The following is a 24,506-nucleotide window of genomic DNA, read 5'->3' as shown; positions in this document are numbered from 1 at the left end:
ACAACTGAAATGTAGACATATTTTTCTTATACATGTGGGAGCAGTTAGGTTATGGGTCCTTTCAGGGATTCATCTACTCTGCTGCCATGTGAAGACAGGAGCCCATTTCTCAGTCAGGAATAGGAAGCAGGAAAAGTTACTTTCCTGGTATCCAATGTTAAAACCCAAAGAGTTTATAAATGTTGACAAACTATTGGTAAAACTTGTGGTATTATTATTTACCTAAAGCACATACAGGGGCTTTTATAGTATAGACTTTTTACAGTCAAATCTAATTTTATTGAGTCCTTACAATAGCCCTTTGAAGTATGTATTAATAGCCCCGCCCCACTTTATTCCTGAGGAACGTAAGGCTCAGAAAAGTGAAGCGACTTGATCAGTGAAGGGGCTTAAGTTTTCTACACGTTTCCTTTCAAAGACGAAGGGAAGTTAGGCACTGTGTTGGCACTTTAGAACAGGTTCTGGGTTAGTTGTGAAGCAGAGGGGATTTCCAGGGTGTGTAAGCACGAACAAACTCCTTGAATGAAAGCAGAATTTTTTTTTAAGTAGTTAACAGCATTTTGGGGTTTGCAGGACTCAGGCTGTGTTACTGCCTTTTTTTCTTTTTTTCTTTTTCTTTTTTTTTTTTTTTTTTTTTTGGCCTGATTTGTTTCTTTCTAATTTAGGAGCAAGATTTTATAATTAAAAATATATTGCCCTTTGCCCTTTCTTTTAGCCGTTCTCCATAAATCTGTCAGAATATGATATGAAAAGGAAGGAGAGTGGGATTAAAAATAATATAGCTGATTCTGTCTAGAAATTTAATTTCTAAACTATCTTTACCTGAGTTAGATCTTTCTGCAAAGCTCAGACAAGATTTAAGAAATAACTTTAAACTTGTAAGTAAATTCTGTTCTATCTGGAATTTATAGGAGAATGTATTAATACTTGGAAATAATACCTAACTGCTAGGGAGCATGCATCTTTAGCTCATGATTCTAGATGATTGAGAATTTTTTAGGGAAAGTTTTTCAGTCCTTCATGTAGTTGATAGTGGGCTATCATTTTATATTTCAAGATTAAAAAATAGATAATCTTCTTTCTCCTTCCTCTCCTCTTCCTCTTCTCTTTTTTCTTTCTAGCTGTATGGAATGACAATTTAATTATTCATTGAGTCTTCTATTAATGAGTATTTAAGTGGTTTCAAATCCTTCACTGTTACAAAAGTGCCACAGTGAATCACCTTAAACATTTGTAATTTCTCACATCTTGATATAGATGTAAGATAGATTCCCACAAATTGAATTGCTAGCACAATGGAGACATATTAATTTTGATTGGCCTTCATGGAAATTTTATCAGTATATACTCTGATCAGCAAAATATGAGAATTCTTTCTCCACACCTTTAAGATTCAGTGTGCTATCAAACATTTTGATCTTTGCCTATATGAAGTAAAAAATAAAATTGCAGTATAGGATTAATTTACAGTTTTCTTGGAGCGTGGTGGAGCAAATTTTCATAGGTTTGAGAGTCACTTATATTTATTTTCTGCAAACTGTTTGCTCCTGTCTTGCCCGTTTTTTGAGTTTTGACTGTTTTCTTATCAATTTTAGGAGCTCTTTATTTGAAAAATCATCTGTGATTTAAATTACAATTTTTGAAGCTTTACTTATGTTTTTTTCTCTATGAACATTTTAAAATATTCATATTTGTCAGACTTTCCTTTTATGGCTCCTGGGTTTCATATTTAGAAAGATTTTTTCTGTTGCAAGGTTATTGAAAAGCCAACAGACACAAAAACTTCCTTTTGCTCCCTACACTTTTGTTGTTTTTCTCTAAATTTTTCATCCATTTGGAATTTTTTTCTGATGTGAGGTATAGTTCCAACTTAATTTCCTCCCCAGCTAATTAGCCAATTGTGTCAACATCATTTGTTTAGCAACCCATATTTTACCCGACTAGTGATAAAGTGGGATGTTACTTTTAGCATGTACCAAATTCTTCATATGAATATTTAGGTCTCTTTTTGGACCTTCTTTTCTGATTCACTAATCTGCATACTTAACAGTATGACACTATTTTGATTATTATAGTTTTATGATATATCTAATATCTATTAGAGCTAATTTTTATAACTTGGGTTCTGGCACTTTCTTTAATAAACTTACCAGAGGTAAATATTATACGCCTATGATAAAATGTATTAGTAATGTTCCCTGGGGCAAAATCATGTTTTATATATGTGACAGAGTCCTATTACCAATAGCTTTTAAGCATTTTTGAACACAACACAGATACAATATACATATATGTAATAACACATTTATAAATGAAAAAAATGTGTACATTAAAAAAATTATGGACTCTTGCTATATTTGTTGCACTCTATTTTTAGTTCTGTTTATTTCTCTCTGAAATGCTGGTTGCAACTGTATTAAATTGATCTCACGACCTAGTAAGGTGTTGTGACCTGCAGTTAAAAAACCACCTTATTATTTGATGTTTTAAATCATAGCCATTCTAACTGGTGTGAGATGGCTATCTCATTGTGGTTTTAATTTGCATTTCTCTGATGATTAGTGATATGGAGCATTTTTTCATGTTTATTAACCACTTGTATGCCTTCTTTTGAGAAGTTTCTGTTCATGTCTTTTGCCTGTTTTTTAATGGGGTTGTTTTTTGCTTGTTGAATTAAGTTCCTTATAGATTCTGGATATTTGCCCTTTGTTGGATGCAGTTTGTAAATATTTTCTCCTATTCCGTAAGTTGTCTGTTTAAAGTAAATAGTTTACTTTGCTATACAGAGTCTCTTTAATTAGTTAATTAATTAGGTCCCACTTGTCAATTTTTGTTTTTGTTGCAGTTGCTCTTGGGGACTTAACCAAAAATTATTTGCCAAGGCTGAAGTCAAGAAGGGTATTTCCTAGGTTTTCTTCTAGGATTTTTATAGTTTGAGGGTTTACATTTAAATCTTTAATCCATCTTGAGTTAATTTTGATATGTGGTGAAAGTTAAGGGTCCAGTTTCATTCTGCTACATATAACTAGCCAGTTATCCCAGCACCATTTATTGAATAGGAATTCCTTTCCCCATTGCTTGTTTTTGTTGGCCTTGTCGAAAATCAGGTGTATGTAAGTGTACAGCTTTGTTTCTGAGTTTTCTGTTCTGTTCCATTGGTCTATATGTCTGTTTTTGTACCAGTATGAGGCTGCAGAGAAAGGGGAATGCTTATACACTGTTGATGGGATGTAAATTAGTTCAGCCACTGTGGAAAGCAGCCTGGAGATTTCTCAAATAACTTAAAACAGAGCAACCATTTAACTCAGCAATCCCACTGCTGGGTGTATACCCAAAGGGAAATGGATCATTATACCAAAAAGACACATCCACTATATGTGCATTGCTGCGATACTCACAATAGCAAAGACATGGAATCAACCTAGTGCCAATCAGTGGTGGATTGGATAAAGAAAATGTGGTACTATACACCATGGATACTACGCAACCGTAAAAAAGAACAAAGTCATGTCCTTTGCAGCAACATGGATGGAGCTGGAGGCCATAATCCTAAGCAAATTAATTCAGGAAGATACTGCAAATTCTTATAAATGGGAGCTAATCATTGAGCATACAAGGGCATAAACATGGCAACAACAGACACTGCAAACTGCTAGAGGGGGTGGGGTGTGGTTTGAAAAGCTACCTACTGGGTACTGTGTTCACTACCTGGGTACAGTATACCCATGTAACAAACCTCCACATGGATCCCTTGTATCTGAAACAAAAGTTGAAATACTAAAATAAATAAAAATAAGGAAAAAAGAAAAATACTTCATTATGTGTCCGGAATTGGTGGGTTCTTGGTCTCACTGACTTCAAGAATGAAGCCACAGACCCTCACGGTGAGTGTGACAGTTCGTAAAGATGGTGTGTCCAGAGTTTGTACCTTCAGACATTTAGACGTGTCTGGAGCTTCTTCCTTCTGGTGGGTTCGTGGTCTCACTGTCAGGAGTGAAGCTGCAGACCTTCCTGGTGAGTGGTGCAGCTCATAAACCCAGTGTGGACCCAGAGTGAGCAGCAGCAAGATTTATTGCAAAGAGCAAAAGAATAAAGCTTCCACAGTGTGGAAGGGGACCCAAGGAGGTTGCCGCTGACTGGCTCAGGCAGCCTGCTTTTATTCTCTTATCTGGCCCCACCCATATTCTGCTGATTGGTCCACTTTACAGAGCGCTGATTGGTCCGTTTTGACAGAGTGCTGATTGGTGTATTTACAAACCCTGAGCTAGATGCAGAGTGCTGATTGGTGCATTTACAATCCTTGAGCTGGACACAGAGTCACAGAGTGCTGATTGGCGCACATACAATCCTCCAGCTAGATATAAAAGTTCTCCAAGTCCCCATCTGGTTCGGGAGCCCAGCTGGCTTCACCCAGTGGATCCTGCACTAGGGCTGCAAGCGAGCTACCTGCCAGTCCCAAGCCGCACCTGCACTCCTCAGCCCTTGGGCTGTGGATGGGCCCGGTGTGGGACCGGTGGCCACTGAGCAGGAGTTGGTGCCCGTCAGGGAGGCTCAGGCCTTGCGGGAGCCCACCGCAGGTGGAGGAGCTCAGACATGGCAGGCTGCAGGTCCCAAGCCCTGCCCCAAGGGGAGGCAGCTAGGGCCGGGTGAGAATTTGAGTGCGGCTCTGGTGGGCAGCACTGCTGGAGGACCCGACGCAACCTCTGTAGCTGCTGGCCCAGATGCTAAGCCCCTCACTGCCCTGGGCCGCCCTGCTTGCTGGCCGCTCCGTGTGCAGGGTCGGCGGAGCCTGCACCCATGCCTGCGGGAACTCAAAGGGGCCCGGGAGCGCAGCCCCGGTTCCCACCTGCGTCTCTCCCTCCACACCTCCCCACAAGCAGAGGGAGGAGGCTCCAGCCTCAGCCAGCTCAGAGAGGGGCTCCCACGGTGCCGTGGCGGGCTGAAGGGCTCCTCAAGTGCCGCCAGAGTGGAAGCCAAGGCCGGTGGCTGAGGAGGTGCAGAGAGTGAGGGCTGCTAGCACATTGTCACCTCTCAATTAGACGTATCCGGGTGAAATACCGTTAGTCCTTATTAGTCTCTTTTGGGGAGGGAGTAGGGGAGTGGGAGTGATGTATCTCCTTAAATAAAATAGGGAGACCACATCAAAGAAAGTAGGATTTCTAAGCCAAAAAACTCATGAAGGGCATTTGCAAAGTTTCTTTCCCATTGTTTGCAGGTACCTTGCAGGGAAGGGCAGCAGTCTTGATTGGCATGCCTTGCTTAAGAATACAGGGCACACTACTGAAATATACCGTATAGGAAGAAGGAAATACTATTATAGTGCATATGCCAAGAGGTTTAGGCCCCATGTGTAAACTCCATGATCCTTAAACGTAGTTGTTTTGAGGTCTTCTGGTTTTTGGGATTTCTAGCTTGAATTTCTTAGTTTTGAGATGGGGTCTTACTATGTTGCCCAGGCTGACCTGGAACCCCCGGGCTCCAGCAATCTTCCTGCCTCAGCCTGCTGAGTAACTGGGGTCCAGCTTGATTTTTGTTGCTCTGAGGGATAGTACAAGAGAATGAACTTCTGGATTTTGAACCCCAAGTTCACCATTTACTAGTTAGGTGATCTGCTTAACTTCCCTGTGCTCTATTCTCCTAATCTGTTAAGTGGGAAAAATGATAATATCTACCTCATACCATTGTTTCAGTAATAAGAAAGTTAGTATATGTAAAGTACTTAGAATTTTTGTTTCTTAATAGCATTGTGATCTACATGGCACATGGAAAGCACTATGTAAGTTTATGGTATTATTTGACTCGGAAGTGTGTAGGATTTTTTTCTTTAACCTCACAATTAAAAATTTTGTGGGAATGTGATTAGGTGATTTTTTTCATTGTTTCCCTGAATTTCATGTCATGTGTCCTTTAAAATGCAAGGTTTTTTTTTGGAGACAGAGTTTTGCTCTGTTGCCCAGTCTGGAGTGCAGTGGCACAATCTTGGCTCACTGCAACCTCTACCTCCTGGGTTCAAGCAATTCTCCTGCCTCAGCCTCCTGGGTAGTTGGGATGACAGGCGCTGGCCACTACGCCCAGCTAATTTTTGTATTTTTTGTAGAGACAAGGTTTCACCATCTTGGCCAGTCTGGTCTTGAACTTCTGGCCTCAAGTGATCCACCCACCTCAGCCTCCCAAAGTGCTGGGATTACAGGTATGAGCCACTGTACCCAGCCAAAATGTAGATATTTTTTATTCTTGAAGTTTTATTTAAAAAAAAAAAATTCTTCTTTTTGTTTTGATTTATTCCTTGAGAACACCCTTTTGAGGCTTAAAAGTTGGATCTCTGTTCTCTGTCCCTCATACCTATAATGTTCTTTCTCTTAACATTCTTTTTCCTCTTTTCTTCTGCACTGAAGTAGAATTTCTCAAAATTTGTGCTGCATTTCATGAAATCCATGTTCTAGTATATTAGTTCTAATCTTTACTGCTTTCAAAGCATATTTAAATTCTGTTGTTGCATTTTTTTCATTTCTATTTTATTTTTGGATCTCTTTGCATCTGTTGCTATTCTCTCCTTAAAGCTTATTGCTCTTTCTTCATAGATACAACCAAATTTGTCCTCTTCTTCTCTTCTTTGAGGGATCCAGGCAGAGGTCTTCTAAATTCTGAATTGTATTTGAGTTTCAGAACATGCTTTTATCTGAATCTTTTTTTCTTTCTTTTTTTTTTTTTTTTTGAGACGGAGTCTCACTGTCGCCAGGCTGGAGTGCAGTGGCGCAATCTCAGCTCACTGCAACCTCTGCCTCTGGGGTTCAAGCGATTCTCCTGCCTCAGCCTCACAAGTAGCTGGGACTACAGGTGCGTGCCACCATGCCCAGATAATTTTTTTGGTATTTTTAGTAGAGACAGGGTTTCACCATGTTGAACAGGATAGTCTTGATCTCTTGACCTTGTGATCTGCCCGCCTTGGCCTCCCGAAGTGCTGGGATTACAGGCATGAGCCACTGTGCCTGGCCTATCTGAATCTTTAAGGCAAAACTCCTAACAAATGTTGCTGTATCTTTCATTGGCCTGTGATGGATTTTTTCACCCTATTGAATTATCCTTGAGAAAAGAGATCCATTAATGCTCAGCATATGCCATTAGGTAGATGGGCAGAGTGTACTTACCCCTTCATTGTCCTTTTGGATGCTGGCGGTTTCCACCTTTTGGATCTAGACTCATCAGGATATTAGTCCAGTTTATCTGGTAAGCTGCATGAAGATGGGGCATTTTCCCACTCTGGCTTATCGAGTCAGATGTGGTTTATAATTCTCCTCTGAACAGCATATGACAGATTATTCCTTGGTGTCATGTACTTGTCTTACCTCACTTTCAGTACTATTACCAGCTTATACCACTCCTCTTTAGATGATGAAGTGTCCAAAGATGTTGTGTTCTCCTAACTCTCCTGCCTTGAAGGTTAATTACTTAATTAGGATAGAAGAAAACAGCTAATGGGCCACCTGGATTGAGTGGTAAAGGAAACTTGTTTGAGAGATGTTTGACATGTGGTAAGGAGACCATCACCGTTTTTTCTGTTTAATGCAGCCCTTGTTCCTGAAATTGAGTTAAAGTATTTTTCCTGCTTTACTTTGAGTCACCTCTACTCTTTTTTGTCTCAAAAAGTGGAGAAATGCGCTAAGATAGTTTGTCTCCATAAATTACCATTGATTACCATTGATCATTTGGTTAGGAGAACTCTCCCAAACTTCTCTTTAGTTTACAGTACTGTTGTTGCCAGTTTAAAATTTCTCTAGCCTCCGTGTTAGTTGTTAGGTTGCAATGATACTTTTTAGCCATGTGGCTTCATTTTCATTAAGGCAATCATGTTAATGTTCTTATTTAGGATCGACTTCTATGGTTTAAAGAATGCACAGGAAGTAATTAGATACAGAGATGCATTTTTTATTGTTGTTCCCATGTTAAGAGCACTGCTTCCAACCAAAATAGCTGGTATTCCCCTGTTTTTCCACATCTACTATGACTAAAGCTAGTTTCTTTAAAAAGACCTTTCTCACTTAATATCCTACTCTAGCAACTAAGAAGAAATAAGTGGAAAACAATAATGCATACTCAAAACTTTACGTAAAAAGCAGTGATTGTCACATGTTAACTATATCCATGTACTGCAGACACAGATTCTAAGGATTAGAAAAAAGGGAGTGTTAAAGCAACTGGCTTTACCACCACATTCTTCCCCCGTTCCTTCTTTAGTTAATAGACACTTGAATTGTTTTCAGTTTTTGGCAATTAAGAATAAAGCCACTGTTAACATTCAATATAAGTCTTTGTGTGGATGTGTATTTTCATATTTCTCCTGCGAATACTCATAAATGGGACTGCTCAGTTTTATGATAAATATATGCTTAACTTTGTAAGAAACTGCTGAATTATTTTCCAAAGTAGTTGTACCCTCCTGCATTCCCACGAGCAATGTTTGGAAAGTCCATTTGCTCCACATACTTGTCATGGGTCAGTCTTTTTAATTTCGGCCATGCTAGTGGGTGTATAATGATATCTTGCTATGGTTTTAAATTTGCATTTTCCTAAAGACTAATGATGTTGAGTATTTTATAATAGTTATTGGACCAAAGGTTATTGTTATCATCTTTGTAACATTGATATGATAAGATTATCTAATCGAGAGTTGATATTCAGGTTTTGTCACTTGTCCCAATAATGTCCTTAACAAGCTTTTCCTTCCTCTAGATCCAAACTATGACCACACATTGGGTTCAGTTGTCATGTTTCTTTGGTCTCTTTTAATCTCAGTTTTCTTTGTCTTTCTTAGACCTCAACTTAAAAAATAATAATAATAAAGCATAGGCCTATTATTTTGTAACATGTCTCTCAATTTGGGTTTATCTGATATTTCCTTACGATAAGATTTGGGTTGGCATTTTTGGCAAGAATGTTACAAAAATTATGTTGTAACCTTTTCAAGGGCATTGTATCAAGGGCCCCACCTGTGAATATTAATGATGACTTTATATGTTGCCCAAGAAATTTATGCCTATTCTGATGTTGCTAAGAATTTTCCTGTTTTCTTCTAGAATTTTCATCATTTTGGCTTCTAGGTTTATGATCTATTTAGAAATATTTTTTGTGTGTGAAGTGAAATAGGGATTGAGGTTCATTCTTTTTTTTTCCCCAACATTTTGCCTTATTAGCTTTTCCTATTTCTTTTATTTTTGCTTATTATTATTCTACTTTCTTTGAAATTTAATTTGGTCTTCTTTTTCTACCTTTTTAAGTTGAAAACTTAGGTCAATTTTTATGACCTTTCTTCTTTTTATATAAGTATTTAAAGCTATATATTTCTTGCTACATACTAGTAACACTGCATCCCCTGAATTTTGATATGTAATTTTTATTATCACTTAGTTCAAAATATTTCCTAATTCCCTTTGTAATTTTTTTTTGATCCTTGGGTTATTGAGAATTGTATTTAGGAATATTTGCGGCTCTTATAGATATTTTACTGCTATTGGTTTTTTGTTTAAGTGTGTGTGTGTGTATGTGTGTATCAGCAAATATACTCTTTAAGATCTCAGTATTTTGAAATGTATTGAAACTTATTTTATGGTTAGTCTATTCTCATACTGCTATAAAGAACTGCCTGAGCCTGGGTAAATTTACAAAGAAAAGAGGTTTAATTGACTCAAGGTTGTGCATGGCTGAGGAGGCCTTAGGAAACTTACAATGATGGCAGAAGGGGAAGCAGGCACGTCTTACATGGCAGCAGGCAAGAGAGCATGTGAGAGCACAGGAAAAACTACTGTTTATAAAACCTTCAGATCTCGTGAGAATTCACTCACTATCATGAGAACATCATGGAAGAAACCACCCCCATAGTCTAATCACTTTTTACCAGGTCTCTCTTTCAATACCTGGGATTACAATTCAAGGTGAGATTTGGGTGGGGACACAAAGCTGAACCATATCAATGGCCTAGCTTGTGGTCTGTCTTGGTAGATGTTCCATGTGCACTTGAAAAGGAATATGTAGTCTGCTATTGTTGGGCATAGTGTCCTACAGATACAGATTTGTCTTCTAAGTCCTTACTGATTTTTACCTACTTGTTCAATCAGTTATGCAAATAAGGTATTGAAATCTCCATCTGTAATTGTAGATTTACCTATTCCTCCTTTGTTCTGTCAGCTTTTCCTTTATCCACATCTTGAAGCTCTATTCTTATGACTTTGATGTATTGATCCTGTCATCATTATGAAATGTCCCTTCTTTTTGTAGTATTCCTTTTCTTCCAAGTCTATTTTGTCTAACATTAGTGTCACCATTCCAAGTTTCTTAAACTTACTGATGCATGATACATATTTTTCCCTACTTTTCACTTCCCACTTATTCTGTATTAAAGATAAGTACATCTATTATAGATAGCATTTTTTATAAGGTTGGATTTAAACATTTTATTTTGCTATTTGTCCCAGATGGGTCTGCTTTTTGTTCTTCAGTTTCTCCTTTCATGTCTCCTTTTGGGTTAATCCAATTTCTTTTAATTTTTCATTTAATTCATGTATTGGCTTTTATCTATACCTTTCTACTTTTTTTTTTTTTTAACTTTTTAAAAATTTTATCAGCTCTGGCCTACAGATCTACATTATTTTTTAAATGTACGATTTGAACTTTACAATCTGAATCCTTAACTTAATTCAGTCTACTTAGAATTTATATTGAACCATTTCACATGAAATATCAGAACATTATAGCAATAGGATTCCATTTACCACTTCCTGGTCTTTGTGCTATTGTTTTATTGTAGCTTAAAACATATGTTACATCTGTATATGTTTTAAGCCCTATAATGTAGTGCTGTGATAAGCTTTGCTTTAAGTAGTCATATGTCTTTTAAAGAAATTAAAAGAGGAAAAAGTATATTCTTTTTTATAAATACCCACATCTCTATCATTTTATTTTTGGTGTTTTTTCATTTCTTCCAAGTCTAGCTTTTCATCTGATATTATTTCCCCAGCCTGAAGAAATTGCTTTAGCATTTCTTTCTTTCTTTTCTTTTCTTTTTTTTTTTTGTGACAGAGTTTCACTCTTGTTGCTCAGGCTGGAGTGTAATGGCTCAGTCTCAGCTCACCACAACCTCTGCCTCCCGGATTCAAGCAATTCTCCTGCCTCAGGCCCCCGAGTAGCTGGGATTACAGGCATGTGCCACCACACCCAGCTAATTTTGTATTTTCAGTAGAGATGGAGTTTCTCCATGTTCGTCAGGCAGGTCTTGAACTCCCAACCTCAGGTGATCCGCCCGCCTCGGCCTCCCAAAGTGCTGGGATTACAAGCATGAGCCACCGCGCCCGGCCTTCTTTCTTTTTTATAGAGACAGTATCTTGCTATGTTGCCTAGGCTGGTCTTGAATTCCTGACCTCAAGTGATCCTCCTACCTGGGCCTCTCAACATGCTGGGATTACAGGAATAAGCCACGGCACTGGCCAGCTTTAGTGTTCCTTATGTTGCAGGCTTGCTGGTGATGAATTCTCTGTTTTCATTTACCTGAATATATCTTTATTTCACCTTAATTTTTTTTGGCCTCAATTTTTAAAGGATATTTTTACTAGATACAGAATTGTGGATTGAAAGCAGTTTTGTGTTGTTGTTATTTTATTTGTTGTCTGTCATCCTTTTAAAGATGTTCTCTGGCCCCATTGTGTCTGATGAGAACTAAACTGTCATTTGTATTATTATTCCTTTTTATGTAATGTATCCTTTTTTTCTGACTGATTTTAAGGTTTTTCTATTTTTGATTTTCATCAGTTTTACTATGATGTGCCAAGTTACAGTTTTACTTTGGTTTTCTTTGTGTATATTCTGCTTTGAATTTGCTCTGCTTCTTGGGCAAGTTATGTATTTCATCAAATTTGGGGATGTTTTGGCCATTCGAATACTTTTTACTGCTCTGTCCTTTCTATCTTCTCCTTCTGGACTGTAATTACACATGTTAATCTGTTTGATATTGTACCACAGGTTACTGAGACCCAATTCAGCTTTTTGTTTTCATTAAATTGTATAATTTTTTGTTGCTCTGCCTTTCATGTTCACTGACTGTTTCTTCTGCCATCTCCAATCTGCTGTTAAATCCATCCTATGAATATTTTATTTCACATTTGTGGTTTTTGGTTCTATAATGTTCATTTTGTTAATTTTTCTAGTTTACAGTCTCTGTGGAGATTTTCTTTCTTTGTGTTCATTATGACTATATTTACCTTTACTTTTTTTTTTTTTTTTTGAGATGGAGTTTCACTCTGTTGCCCAGGCTGGAGCACAGTGGTACAATCTTGGCTCACTGCAAGCTTCGCCTCCCAGGTTCAAGTGATTCTCCTGCCTCAGCCTCCCAAGTCGCTGGGATTACAGGTGCGTGCCACCACGCCCGACTAATTTTTGTAATTTTAGTAGAGACAGGGTTTCACCATGTTGGCCAGGCTGGTCTCGAACTCCTGACCTCAGGTGATCCACCTGCCTCAGCCTCCCAAAGTGCTGGAATTACAGGCATAATTCTTGATTATATTTGCAATAGTTACTTTATAGTTCTTATCTGCTAACTCAAGCATCTACACTTTGGATTGGTTTCCCTCTTTCTTTCTTTTTTTTTTTTTTTTTTTTTTGGCAGAGTCTCACTCTGTCACCAGGCTGGAGTGCAGTTGCACGATCTCAGCTCACTGCAACCTTTGCCTCCCGGGTTCAAGCAATTCTCCTGCCTTAGCCTCCCAAGTAGCTGGGACTACAGGTGCACGCCACCATGGCCAGCTAATTTTTTATTTTTAAGTTAATTTTTTTACTTTTAGTAGAGACGGGGTTTCACCATGTTGGCCAGGATGGTCTTGATCTCTTGACCTCGTGATCCGCCTGCCTCGGCCTCCCAAAGTGCTGGGATTACAGGTGTGAGCCACTGTGCCCAGCCAGTTTCATTTTTGTTTTTGGAGATGGAGTTTCTCTCTGTTGCCAAGACTGGAATGCAGTGGCATGATCTTGGCTAACTGCAACCTACGCTTCCCGAGATCAAGTGATTCTCTTGCCTTAGCTTACTGAGTAGCTAGGATTACAGGCATGCACTACCATGCCCAGCTAATTTTTGTATTTTTGGTAGAGGTGAGGTTTCACCATGTTGGCCAGGCTGGTCTTAAACTCCTGACATCAAGTGATCCACCCACCTCAGCCTCCCAAAGTACTGGGATTACAGGCTTGAGCCACTGTGCCCAGCCCAGTTTGGTTTATTTTGAATCCCTTTTTTCTTGACTGTGTGGATCACATGTTTGTATTTTTTTATGTTTATTAATTTTTAATTGTGTATCAGACATTGTGAATGACACATTGCAGAGGCTTTAGAGATTATCTATGTTTGTCTGGAAATTACTGATTTTTTGCTAATTTAGTAGGCTGTTAAAGTTCTTTAGACTTAGTCTCCAAACTATCTCCCTTGCAGTGGGTAGCAGCTGAGATCTCTGCTTAGGTTTTTTAAGTCTTTCAGCTGTTGCTTTTTTGCTGGGCTCTTTGGAATCTTCTCCAAGCATGTGCAGATCATGTTTTACCCAAGAATTTGAGGAGATTTATGTGCAAATTTTGTGGTTTTATCCTTTCTAGGATTCCCCATCATTTTCCAGCCTCTGGTTGCCCCAAACTCTGTCTTCTCTATCCTCAAATCAGTAAGTTCTGCAGCTTTCTGCTTGATTTCCAGTTGTTCCTGCTGGTCACACTGTCTGGAGATTGCCCGCTGACCTAGACAAATTTTACCTGGTATAATTCCCTTCTTTTCTTTATTTTCCCAAATATAGTGGCATTAAAAAAAAACAACCCTTTATTACTATTATTATTATTGTTCTCTCTCATGGGTCTAGGGGTTAATGAGACTTTGTTGATGGTTCTTGCTTGGGTCTCCTATGGTTGTAATCAAATAGGGGCTAGGGGTCATCTTGAAATCCCCCTCAGTCTTATCGGTGTGGTAATTGATGCTAGCTGGCTGTTGGCTGGGATTCCGTTGGACTGTCAGATGGAACACTTACATGTAACATCTACTTGGGCATTCTCAGGATGGCTGGTTTCCAAGAGCAAGCATCCTGAGAGTGAGAGCCAGATGAATGCTGTATTATCTTTTATTTCCTAGCCTCAGAAATCACATAATGTCACTTCTGCCACATCCCATTCATTGAGGCAGTTACAAAGGAGAGCCCATATTCAAGCACAGGGTATTAGACACCACCTTTTGAGAGGGGAGTGTCAACTAATTTTCAGACAGATTTTAAAACTACCAAACCTTTCAAATGTCATGTCCTCTCCAGTTTCTGCCTGCCTTTGCTCATTCTTTGGTACTTTCAAATCGTTGGGTATTTATCTAAAATTTATATTATTATCTAGTAATCCAATACAAACTATTCCATCATTACCAGAGGTGGAACTCCCTCCCCTCTTTTTTTTCTCCATAGCATTCTCACATTTAATATTATTTACTTATTTACTTGTTTTATTTTGTGCATCCTCCCACTAAGCTCCATTAAGTTGGGGTTTTTTTGTTCTGTTTTGTTTTGTTTGTCTCTTTGATAAACTGCTAGGCATATAGTAGGTGCTCAGCAAATATTTGTTGAATTAATGATTGACTGAATCTTTACCTCTCCAAAACAGCCATAAGTAAATAAAAGCTCTTGATGACAAAAGAGGACCTATACGTTTTACAGCCTTGTTCTTTCAGCACAGTTGCAATGGTAGAGTGGCATATCTAAGGTTCACTTCTCCTTGGCTTACAGAACAGGACTTAGAGATTTTGACAGTTCATTCTTATCATAACTATCATGTGGGTTAATTTAGAAGTCTAGATAGGCCAGCTGCAGATCAAATGAAATTACATATGAAAGTGCTTTGTGAAGTGTAAAGCACTATAAGATTATAAAGTGTGTTAGATAATTGTTTGCAGTTGCATCCATTAGGCTGGCTTTTTCAGATTGCATTTTGAGAATATTGCGTGTGTGTGTGTGTGTGTATTTTTAAGGGATGAATATTTTGAATTATCAAAACAGTAATAAAGGTTACTGCAGTGTGTTTATCATAAAGTCCTTGCTAAGTTCTTATTAATGTTTTGTCTGACTTTTCTTTATTAGGAACTTAAGAGATTTGAGAACTTCGTAAAATCTTGTCCTCCTTTTGATATTGTCATTGATGGCCTCAATGTTGCCAAAATGTTTCCTAAAGCTCGTGAATCTCAAGTTGTAAGTATAAGTTTTACTTTGTTATTCCACATCTCTAGAAACATTTATTGTATTCATTTATGACCTTCTTGGGGCTCTTAGCTCCTCAGTTTTTCTTCCTCTAAAACTAAGGTCCTCAGGGTGCCACAATGACCAACTGCATGCTCCCCTAACATTTTCTATTTTCATCACGAATAAGTTGCTCTTCAAGGCTGGGAGAAAGCGATTAAAAGTGAGGAATTAAAAGAAAGATTGCAATGCAGGGCCAGATTTTCCCGTTTTGTGTAAAACTAACTTTCTCCTGGGTCTCTGCTTTCTCTTTGGGATCACTCTGTCATTTCCCTGTGGGTCATATTCTTATATTTGAAAATTATCAATATACAGTATTAAGAGATATTAATCACTCGTTACTCACATTTGTTTTTTCCAAACATAGTATGTTCATAAATTAACCTAAGCAGTTTTTTTCTATATGGTAGCCATTTGTCAATTTATAAATGCGCTACTAGATTTTAATAAGAATACCATTTTTCATAGCAGCAATTAGCAGTTACTTTAATCTCTATTTTGCAGATTAAAAAATTGAGGCTAATTTTGTATAGTAAATCTATAGAAAACAGTCATAATATCAAAATTGGATTGTAGAGAGCTCCTGGGTTTCAGACTTGTGGCTCTTATCACTGGCAATCTATAGCCATTCATCTGTAATTAAACTGTGTCTTAAAAATTGCTGCCACTGGGGGGCACAGTGGCTCACGCCTGTAATCCCAGCACTTTGGGAGGCTGAGGCTGGCAGATCACCTGAGGTCAGGCGTTCGAGACCAGCCAGGCCAACATGGTGAAACCCTGTCTCTACTAAAAATACAAAAATTAGTTGGGCATAGTGGCACATGCCTGTAATCCCAGCTACTTGGGAGGCTGAGGCAGGAGAATTGCTTGAACATGGGAGGCGGAGGTTGTGATGAACCGAGATCACGCCATTGCACTCCAGCCTGGGCAACAAGAGTGAAACTGTCTCAAAAAAATAAAAAAGTAATGATAAAAGGAATAATAAAATACATAGGTATTATTTTTATATTTGAAATTCAAGCCTGTTTAAGATTGAGGAGCCTTAATGGGAAGAATAGAGAAATTTGCTACAGTTAAAAACAAAACAAAACTAAACTAAAAAACATAAGCACTGTTAAAAGACAACAAACTACAAAATGTAAGCCGGGTGTGGTGGGTCACGCCTGTAATCCCAGCACTTATGGGAGGCCGAGGCGGGTGGATTGCCTGAGGTCAGGAGTTCGAGACCAGCCTCGCTAACATGATGAAACCCCATCTCTACTAAAAATACAAAAAAATTAACTGGGCATGGTGGCACATGCCTGTAGTCCCAGCTACTTGGGAGGCTGAGGCAGGAGAATCGCTTGAACCCGGAAGGCAGTGGTTTCAGTGAGCTGAGATCATGCCACTGCACTCCAGCCTGGGCAACAGAGCAAGACTCTGTCTTAAAAAATAAAAAATAAAAAATAAATGTTTACAGTATGTGACAAAGAGCAAATTTCCTGACTGTATCAGGACTCTTACAAACCTATAAGAAAGAGATGAACCGGCTGGGCATGATGGCTCATGCCTATAATCCCAGCACTTTGGGAGGCCAACGCGGGTGGGTCACTTGAGGTCAGGAGTTCAAGACCAGCCTGGCCAACATGGTGAAATCCCATCTCTATTAAAAATGCAAAGATTAGCCGGGCATGGTGGCGGGTGCCTGTAATCCCAGCTACTTGGGAGGCTGAGTCAAGAGAATCGCTTGAACCCGGGAGGCAGAGGTTGCAGTGAGCTGAGATCATGCCATTACACTCCAGCCTGGGTGACAGAGTGAGACTCTATCTCGAAAACAAAAAAGAAAAAGATGGACCATGCAGTGGAAAAGTGGTTTAACTTTATTCATATTTATAGATACAGAGATTAAAATATTTATCTTCCAGATTGGTAGATATTTAAAAGTTGGTAATATTCAGTGTTTACAATAGTTTGAAGAGGTAGGAAGGATGGTATCAGTGCAGTATTTTTGGTGGATGATTTGTCTATAACTTTCATCATCTAAAATATTGAAATTCTACTTTCAGGAACTGAAACATAGTAACACTAGTACATAAAGAAATGTATTCAGATATGTTCATTATTGCATTATTGGTAAGCAGAAAAATCTAAACAACCTAAACATCTATCAATCTAAAGCCCAATACATATTTAAATATTCATTTTTGTGAATAAGGTAAACTTATATGTGCTGCTGTGGAACAGTTGTCAGAATGTAAGTGTAAGAAGCAAAATGAAAAACAACATGCTTAGAATTGCTCTACTTGTATTAAAAACAAAGCAAAAAATTACCCATCTATAGATAAATGTTTGTTAGATAAGTTTGCATGTGCATGCCCAAAAAATTTCTAGAAGCTTAACACACACACACACGTGCGTGCACACACACACAGTTTAACAGTGTAGTTACCTTTGGGAATTGGGAATAGAATACTGTATAAGAGAATGAGAGGATTTCTGGTTTTTGTTTACATTTTTTGAATTTTCTTTTACCATGAGTATATATTACTTTAAAATTTTAAAAATATCAGGAAAGGAAAAAGGTTAAAAAGCATTCTTGGTAAATATTTTTAAATAATTTTATAATACTCTGTGTCTTGTGGATACACAATAATTTTTAAGTCATCTCTTTGTTGTTAGACAAATGAGGCTTTCCATTTTTTACTATGATAAGTAATACTTTGGAAGACAACCTCTGTGCATGTTTCATAGGATGTCTTTGGAATAGATTTTCAGAAACAGGACTCTTTAGTCAAAGAGTATGTATATTTTTAAAGATCTCACTATATATTGCCAAATTGCTTTCCAAAATAATTATAATAATTTATACTACCAGCAAAAGTGTGTAATGGTGCCTAAATATAACACATTTCTTTAAGGTTACTTATTACATGATTGTTTCAGCCACTCACCTATGCCATGAGTCTGCTAAGTGAAAAGGACTGGACGGTTTTTTCCCCATTTTTTAGGTCAAACAGATTTTTTTTAATGTGGAACAAACTTTAATGAAATAGTTCCAGAAAGGGAATATTCTTCATTGTCTTTTATGTCCTTATCTTTCTCTTAATACATTACCTTTAAGTGTACATAAAGGAAAAATTAGGAATTTGAAGTTCTATAAGTCTTAAGTTTTTTCCATCTTTGAAGAGATTTCCAGATTTTTTTTTTCTGTGGAATGATGTACGTATTATTTATGCTCTTCCTGTAAGCTCTCTGCATTATATGTTACACATTTTTCTCAGTCCTTTTACATTAATGGTTGATTATATATCTAGTATTATTCTCTGTAAGTTCATTAATGAGAAAATAACTTTTTTACATTCATTGTTTAAGGAGTAGCACCATTATCACATATCTTGATCTCAGAGTCTATAGCTTAAGGGTGATAGAGATTAAGGAACTAAAAAAAGAAAGTTCTAGTTGTGAATGTATTTTATTTTCTCAATTTTCAGATGAATCTTTTTTATATTTTAATTTTTCTGAAGTCTGAGTATATGCTATAATTAATGTCAGTAGAAACTTGACAGCCACCATGTAGAGATTTATTGGTGACCATCATTGCCTGGGTGTGTACAAAATTAGCCATATATAGCGTATGTCTATTCATCTGTTTGCCACGTCAGTTGAATTAGTTGTATTTGTACCTCCACACGCTGTTACACTGTTTAATTTTAACCTAAATCTTTTTTTTTTTTAACTTTTATTTTAGGCTTGGGGGTACATGGGAAGGCTTGTTACATACATAAACATTTGTCAAGGGGGTTTGTTGTACATATTATTTCATCACCCAGGTATTAAGCCCAGTACCCAATAGTTATCTTTTCTGCTCCTGCCCCTTCTCACACACTCCCCATCAAGTAGACCCCAGTGTCTGTTGTTCCTTTATTTGTGTTCATAAGCTTTTATAATTTAGTTCCCGCTTATAAGTGAGAACATGTAGTATTTGGATTTCTGTTTCTGCATTAGTTTGCTAAGGGTAATAGGCTCCAGCTCCGTCCACGTTCCTACAAAAGACATGATCTCGTTCTTTTTTTGGCTGCATAGTACTCCATGGTGTATATGTGCCACATTTTCTTTATCCAATCTGTCACTGATGGGCATTTAGGTTGATTCCATGTCTTTGCTATTGTGAATAGTACTGCAGTGAACATTCGTGTCTATGTGTCTTTATGGTAGAATGATTTCTACTCGTCTGCGTATATACCCAGTAATGGGATTGCTGGGTTGAATGATAGTTTTGCTTTTAGCTCTTTGAGAAATTGCCATACTGCTTTCCACAATGGTTAAACTCATTTACACTCCCACCAACAGTGTATAAGTGTTCCCTTTTCTCTGCAACCTCACCAGCATGTATTATTTTTTGACTTTTCTTATAATAGCCATTCTGACTGGTGTGAAATGGTATCTCATTGTGATTTTGATTTGCATTTCTCTAATGATCATTGATATTGAGCTTTTTTTCATATGCTTGTTGGCCACATGTTTGTCTTCTTTTGTGAAGTATCTGTTCATGTCCTTTGCCCACTTTTTAATGGGGTTGTTTTTCTCTTGTAAACTTGTAATTTTAACCTAAATCTTAACTTTAAATATTTGCCAAAGGTTTCCTGACAGTGTAATAAAAAACAGTGGAAATTGACACTTTTCCAAGACTAAGGTACAGAATTTTAAAGCAAGAAGAGGTTGTTATGACTGATTTTTTTTTATAAAACCATATTTTTTATTTTTATTTTTTAATTTTTATTATTATACTTTAAGTTCTAGGGTACATGTGCATAATGTGCAGGTTTGTTACATATGTATACTTGTGCCATGTTGGTGTGCTGCACCCATCAACTCGTCAGCACCCATCAACTCGTCATTTATATTAGGTATAACTCCCAATGCAATCCCTCCCCCCTCCCCCCTCCCCATGATAGGCCCCGGTATATGATATTCCCCTTCCCGAGTCCAAGTGATCTCATTGCTCAGTTCCTACCTGTGAGTGAGAACATGCGGTGTTTGGTTTTCTGTTCTTGTGATAGTTTGCTAAGAATGATGGTTTCCAGCTGCATCCATGTATGACTGATTTTTGCATTTTGAAAAGTTGTCACTGAACCTGCAAACTTCTACCTGCCAATACCTTTCCATAGACATTCAAGCAAAGTTGACTAACTTCCAGAATGGCATAATTCAAAGAAAGAGAAAGCAATAATCAGATGTGAAATACAGGTAAGCTCTAGTATTTTTCAACCTGTCTCAGTGTCATACTGTTGGTCCTAAAAATGTTATAAAAGTGAAGATGAATAGCACAGGCTCTAAGGAGAGTGGTATGTAATGTGTCACCATGAGGATGTACAGAACTGTTATGGCCAAAAGTGATCTAGAACAAACAGCCTTCAACTCAGATATGAAAGTGTATACTTACATGTTAATTGTGATTCCAAAACAAGGTTATGGTATGGAACTATGTGGATTAATGTATGATTTCGTTGGTTACTGAAATAGTATACTTTTTTGTTTGTTTTTTTGCTTAAAAGTTATTTATTCCTAAATCAATGTTTCATCTTATAGTTTCTGGCATCTTAATAATGAAGAAGTATGATTACAAGATGTGCTAAGTGGAACTGTGGACTATGAAGTCCCTGGGCTCAAGACACCCCCAACCTCAGCCTCCTGAGTAGCTGGGACTACAGACACGTGCCACCATGTCCAGCTAATTTTTGTATATATATATATATATATATATTTTTTTTTTTTTTTTTTTTGTGGAGACGGAGTTTTGTCATGTTGCCTGGGCTGGTCTTGAACTCCTGGGCTTAAGCAATCTGCCTGCTGTGGCCTCCCAAAGTGTTGGGATTACAGGTATAAACCACCGCGCCAGCTAGATTTTGCTTTTGACACAGTTGGAGACTTGGCCAAGTCATGTCTCAATTCTTTAATGTTGGCTTTTTTTTCTTTTTTATTGAGAAATATAATATTTATATACCATAATATTCACCCTTTTAAAGTGTACAATTTAGTGGTTTTTACTGTATTCACAAAGTTTTTCAATCATCACCACTATCCAATTCCAGGACATTTTCATTTTTCTTGAAGAAACCTCATACCCATTAGCACTAACTCCCAATTTCTTCCTCCCCTTGGTCCCTGGCAACCACTAGTCCTCATTCTGTCTTTTCCTTTTTCCTTTTTTCTTTTTCTTTTGAGACAGGTACTTGTGTTGCCCAAGCTGGAGGGTAAGGGTGCAGTCATGTCTCACTGCAACCTTGACCTCCTGGGCTCAAGTGGTCCTCCTGCCTAAGCCTTCCAAGTAGCTAGAACTACAGGCACACACCACCAGGCCCAGCTAATTTTATTATTTATTTATTTTTTCATAGAAACAGGGTCTCACTGTGTTGCTCAGGCTGGTCTTGAACTCCTGGCCTCAGGCAGTCCTCCCAAAGTGCTGGGATTACAGGTGTGAGCCACCATGTCCGGCCTTCTTTACATCTTTATGAATTTACCTATTCCAGGCATTTCATATTTTCACTTAGCATAGTGTTTCAAAGTTCATCCATTTTGTAGCAGGAATCAGTATTTCATTCCCTTTTATTGCCAAATCGTGTTCCATTGTATGGATATGCCACATTTTTTTCATTCGTTCTGTAGTTGATGGACTTTTGGGTTGTTACCGCTTTTTGGCTATTATGAATAATGCTACTATGAACATTTGGGCACAAGTTTTTATGTGGACATGGGTTTTCATTTCTTTTGCCTATGTACCTGAGAGTAGAATTGGTGGGTCATATGGTAACTTTGTGTGTAATCTTTTGAACTTCTCAACTGTTTTCCAAAGCAGCTGCATCATTTTGTATTCTCATCAGCTGTGTATAAAGGTTCCAATGTCTCCACATCCTCACGAACACTTGTTATTTGTCTTTTTGATTGTAGTCCTCCTAGCGGGTGTGAAGTGGTATCTTTTTTTGTTTGTTTTGGTCATGTAAGAAATGCAGGAAGTAGTATCTTTTAGTTTTTTTGGTTGTTGTTTTTTTTTTTTAATAGATGATGGAGTCTACTGTCACCGAGGCTGGAGTGCAGTGGCATGATCTCAGCTCACTGCAATCTCTGCCTCCCGGGTTCAAGCAATTCTCATGGCTCAGCCTCCTGAGTAGCTGGGACTGCAGGCGTGCACCACCATGCCTGGCTAATTTTTTTTTTTTTTTTTTTTTTTTTTTTTTGTATTTTTAGTAGAGACGGGTTTTCGCCATATTGGCCAGGCTGGTCTCAAACTCCTGACCTCAGGTGATCCACCTGCCTCAGCCTCCCAAAGTGCTGGGATTACAGGTGTGAGCTACCTCACCTGGCCCAGTATCTTGTAGTTTTGATTTGCATTTGTTAATGATGCCTGATGTTGAATATCCTTTAATATATTTATTGGCCATTTGTATATCTTCTTTGAAGAAATGTCTTTTTTTTTTTTTTTTTTTTGAGACGGAGTCTCGCTGTGTTGCCCAGGCTAGAGTGCAGTGGTGCGATCTCAGTTCACTGCAACCTCCACCTGCCAGGTTCAAGTGATTCTCCTGCCTCAGCCTCCTGAGTAGCTGGGATTACAGGTGTGCACCACCATGCCCAGCTCATTTTTGTATTTTCAGTAGAGACGGGGTTTCACCATGTTGGTCAGGCTGATCTCGAACTCCTGACCTTGTGATCTGCCCATCTCGGCCTCCCAAAGTGCTAGGATTATAGGTGTGAGCCATCACACCCAGCCGAGTTATAGTTTTTAACTATATACCAAATATTAGATCTTTATCAGATATATAATCTGTAAGTATTTTTTCCCAGGCTTTGGATTCTCTTTTCAGTGTTTTGATGATATCCTTTGAAGCATGGAAGTCCAATTTATTTTTTCTTTTGTTGCCTGTGCTTTTGATGTCTAATCTAAGAAATCATTGCTTAGGGGCCGGGCGTGGTGGCTCATGCCTGTAATCCCAGAATTTTGGGAGGCCAAGGCAGGTGGATCAGAGGTCAAGAAATGGAGACCATCCTGGCCAACATGGTGAAACTCTGTCTCTACTAAAAATACAACGATTAGCTGGGTGTGGTGGTGGGTGCCTGTAGTACCAGCTACTCACGAGGCGGAGGTTGCAGTAAGCCGAGATCGCGCCACTGCACTCCATCCTGTCGACAGAGCAAGACTCTGTCTCAAAGAAAAAAAAAAACAAGCAAAAAGAAAATATTGCCTAATCCAAGGTCATGAAGATTAATGCCTTTGATTCTTCTAAGAGTTTTATAGTTTTAATTCTTGCACTTACAATGTTTGCATTCTTAGGGAAACGGTTCAATCTTGAGTACATGATAAGGCAACATAATTTAGAATATACTGAGATTAAAGGGGACTAACCTTCACCCTATTTATTTTTTTAACCTGTAAATCTAGGCAGACTAAGTCTTGCTACTTATCTTGTAGCTGTTTTTCAAGTGTAAATTGTATTTTGCTTAAAGTATTTTTGTTGTTGTTTTTAGAGATGGGGTCTTGTCATGTTGTCCAGGCTAGTCTCAAACCCTTGGGCTCAAGTGATTCGCCTGCTTCAGCCTCCCACAGTGTTGGGATTATGGGTGTGAGCCACGGTGCGCAGCCTGCATAAAGTAATATAATTCCCTGATTTCAAATTTTGAGAAAAAGAAAAATTCTGAGCTTTTTTTTTTTTTTTTTTTAAAGAAGAGGGAAGGGTTCTGAGTGACTAGCAGATTGATTATATAGCCTACATTTTAAGAAGAATAGTTATAGAAACTTGGCAGGGAATTATTAGGTTGATTCAGTTACTGTTTCTTGAGCACCTGTTCCAAGCCAGATAGTGTTTTAAGCTGTGAGAATATGACCATAGATCAATAACAGGAATGCTAGGCACAAGGTTAGGCTAATGGTTGTGTTATCTAAACAAGAAATGCATATTGTGCATCCTGTTGTCTATTGACAATGATTCTTGTGTTTGTGCATGACTCTTTTCCTTAAAGATTTACTTGAATTGTCAGAATGGAAAATAATATTTAGCCAAAATACATGAGATAAGTTTTTTTAAAAAATAAGTATTGCAGGCCAGGCATGGTGTCTCATGCCTGTAATTCCAGCGCTTTGGGAAGCTGAGGTGGGTGGATCCAGAGGTCAGAAGTTCAAGACCAGCCTGGCCAAGATGCCAAAACCCTGTCACTACTAAAACTACAAAAATTAGCTGGGTGTGGTGG

At 38.1% G+C, this 24,506-nt stretch overlaps 1 protein-coding gene across 5 annotated transcripts in view; it reads left to right on the top strand.

Moving 5' to 3' along the window:
• Positions 1 to 24,506, top strand: part of PRORP (protein only RNase P catalytic subunit) — a 148,793-nt gene that overhangs the window by 35,448 nt on the left and 88,839 nt on the right. For all 5 annotated transcript variants that reach the window (XM_010385568.2, XM_030929853.1, XM_010385575.2 and 2 more), the window contains one exon: positions 15,132 to 15,239. In XM_010385568.2, coding sequence (XP_010383870.1) covers positions 15,132 to 15,239 — 108 coding nt within the window. The remainder of the gene's footprint in view (positions 1 to 15,131; positions 15,240 to 24,506) is intronic.

Source organism: Rhinopithecus roxellana, chromosome 5 (genome assembly GCF_007565055.1).
Source record: "Rhinopithecus roxellana isolate Shanxi Qingling chromosome 5, ASM756505v1, whole genome shotgun sequence".
In the NCBI taxonomy this organism is placed as follows: Eukaryota; Metazoa; Chordata; class Mammalia; order Primates; family Cercopithecidae; genus Rhinopithecus; species Rhinopithecus roxellana.
Note: the sequence above shows the minus strand (reverse complement) of the source record. Positions and strands in the feature narration are given on the sequence as shown.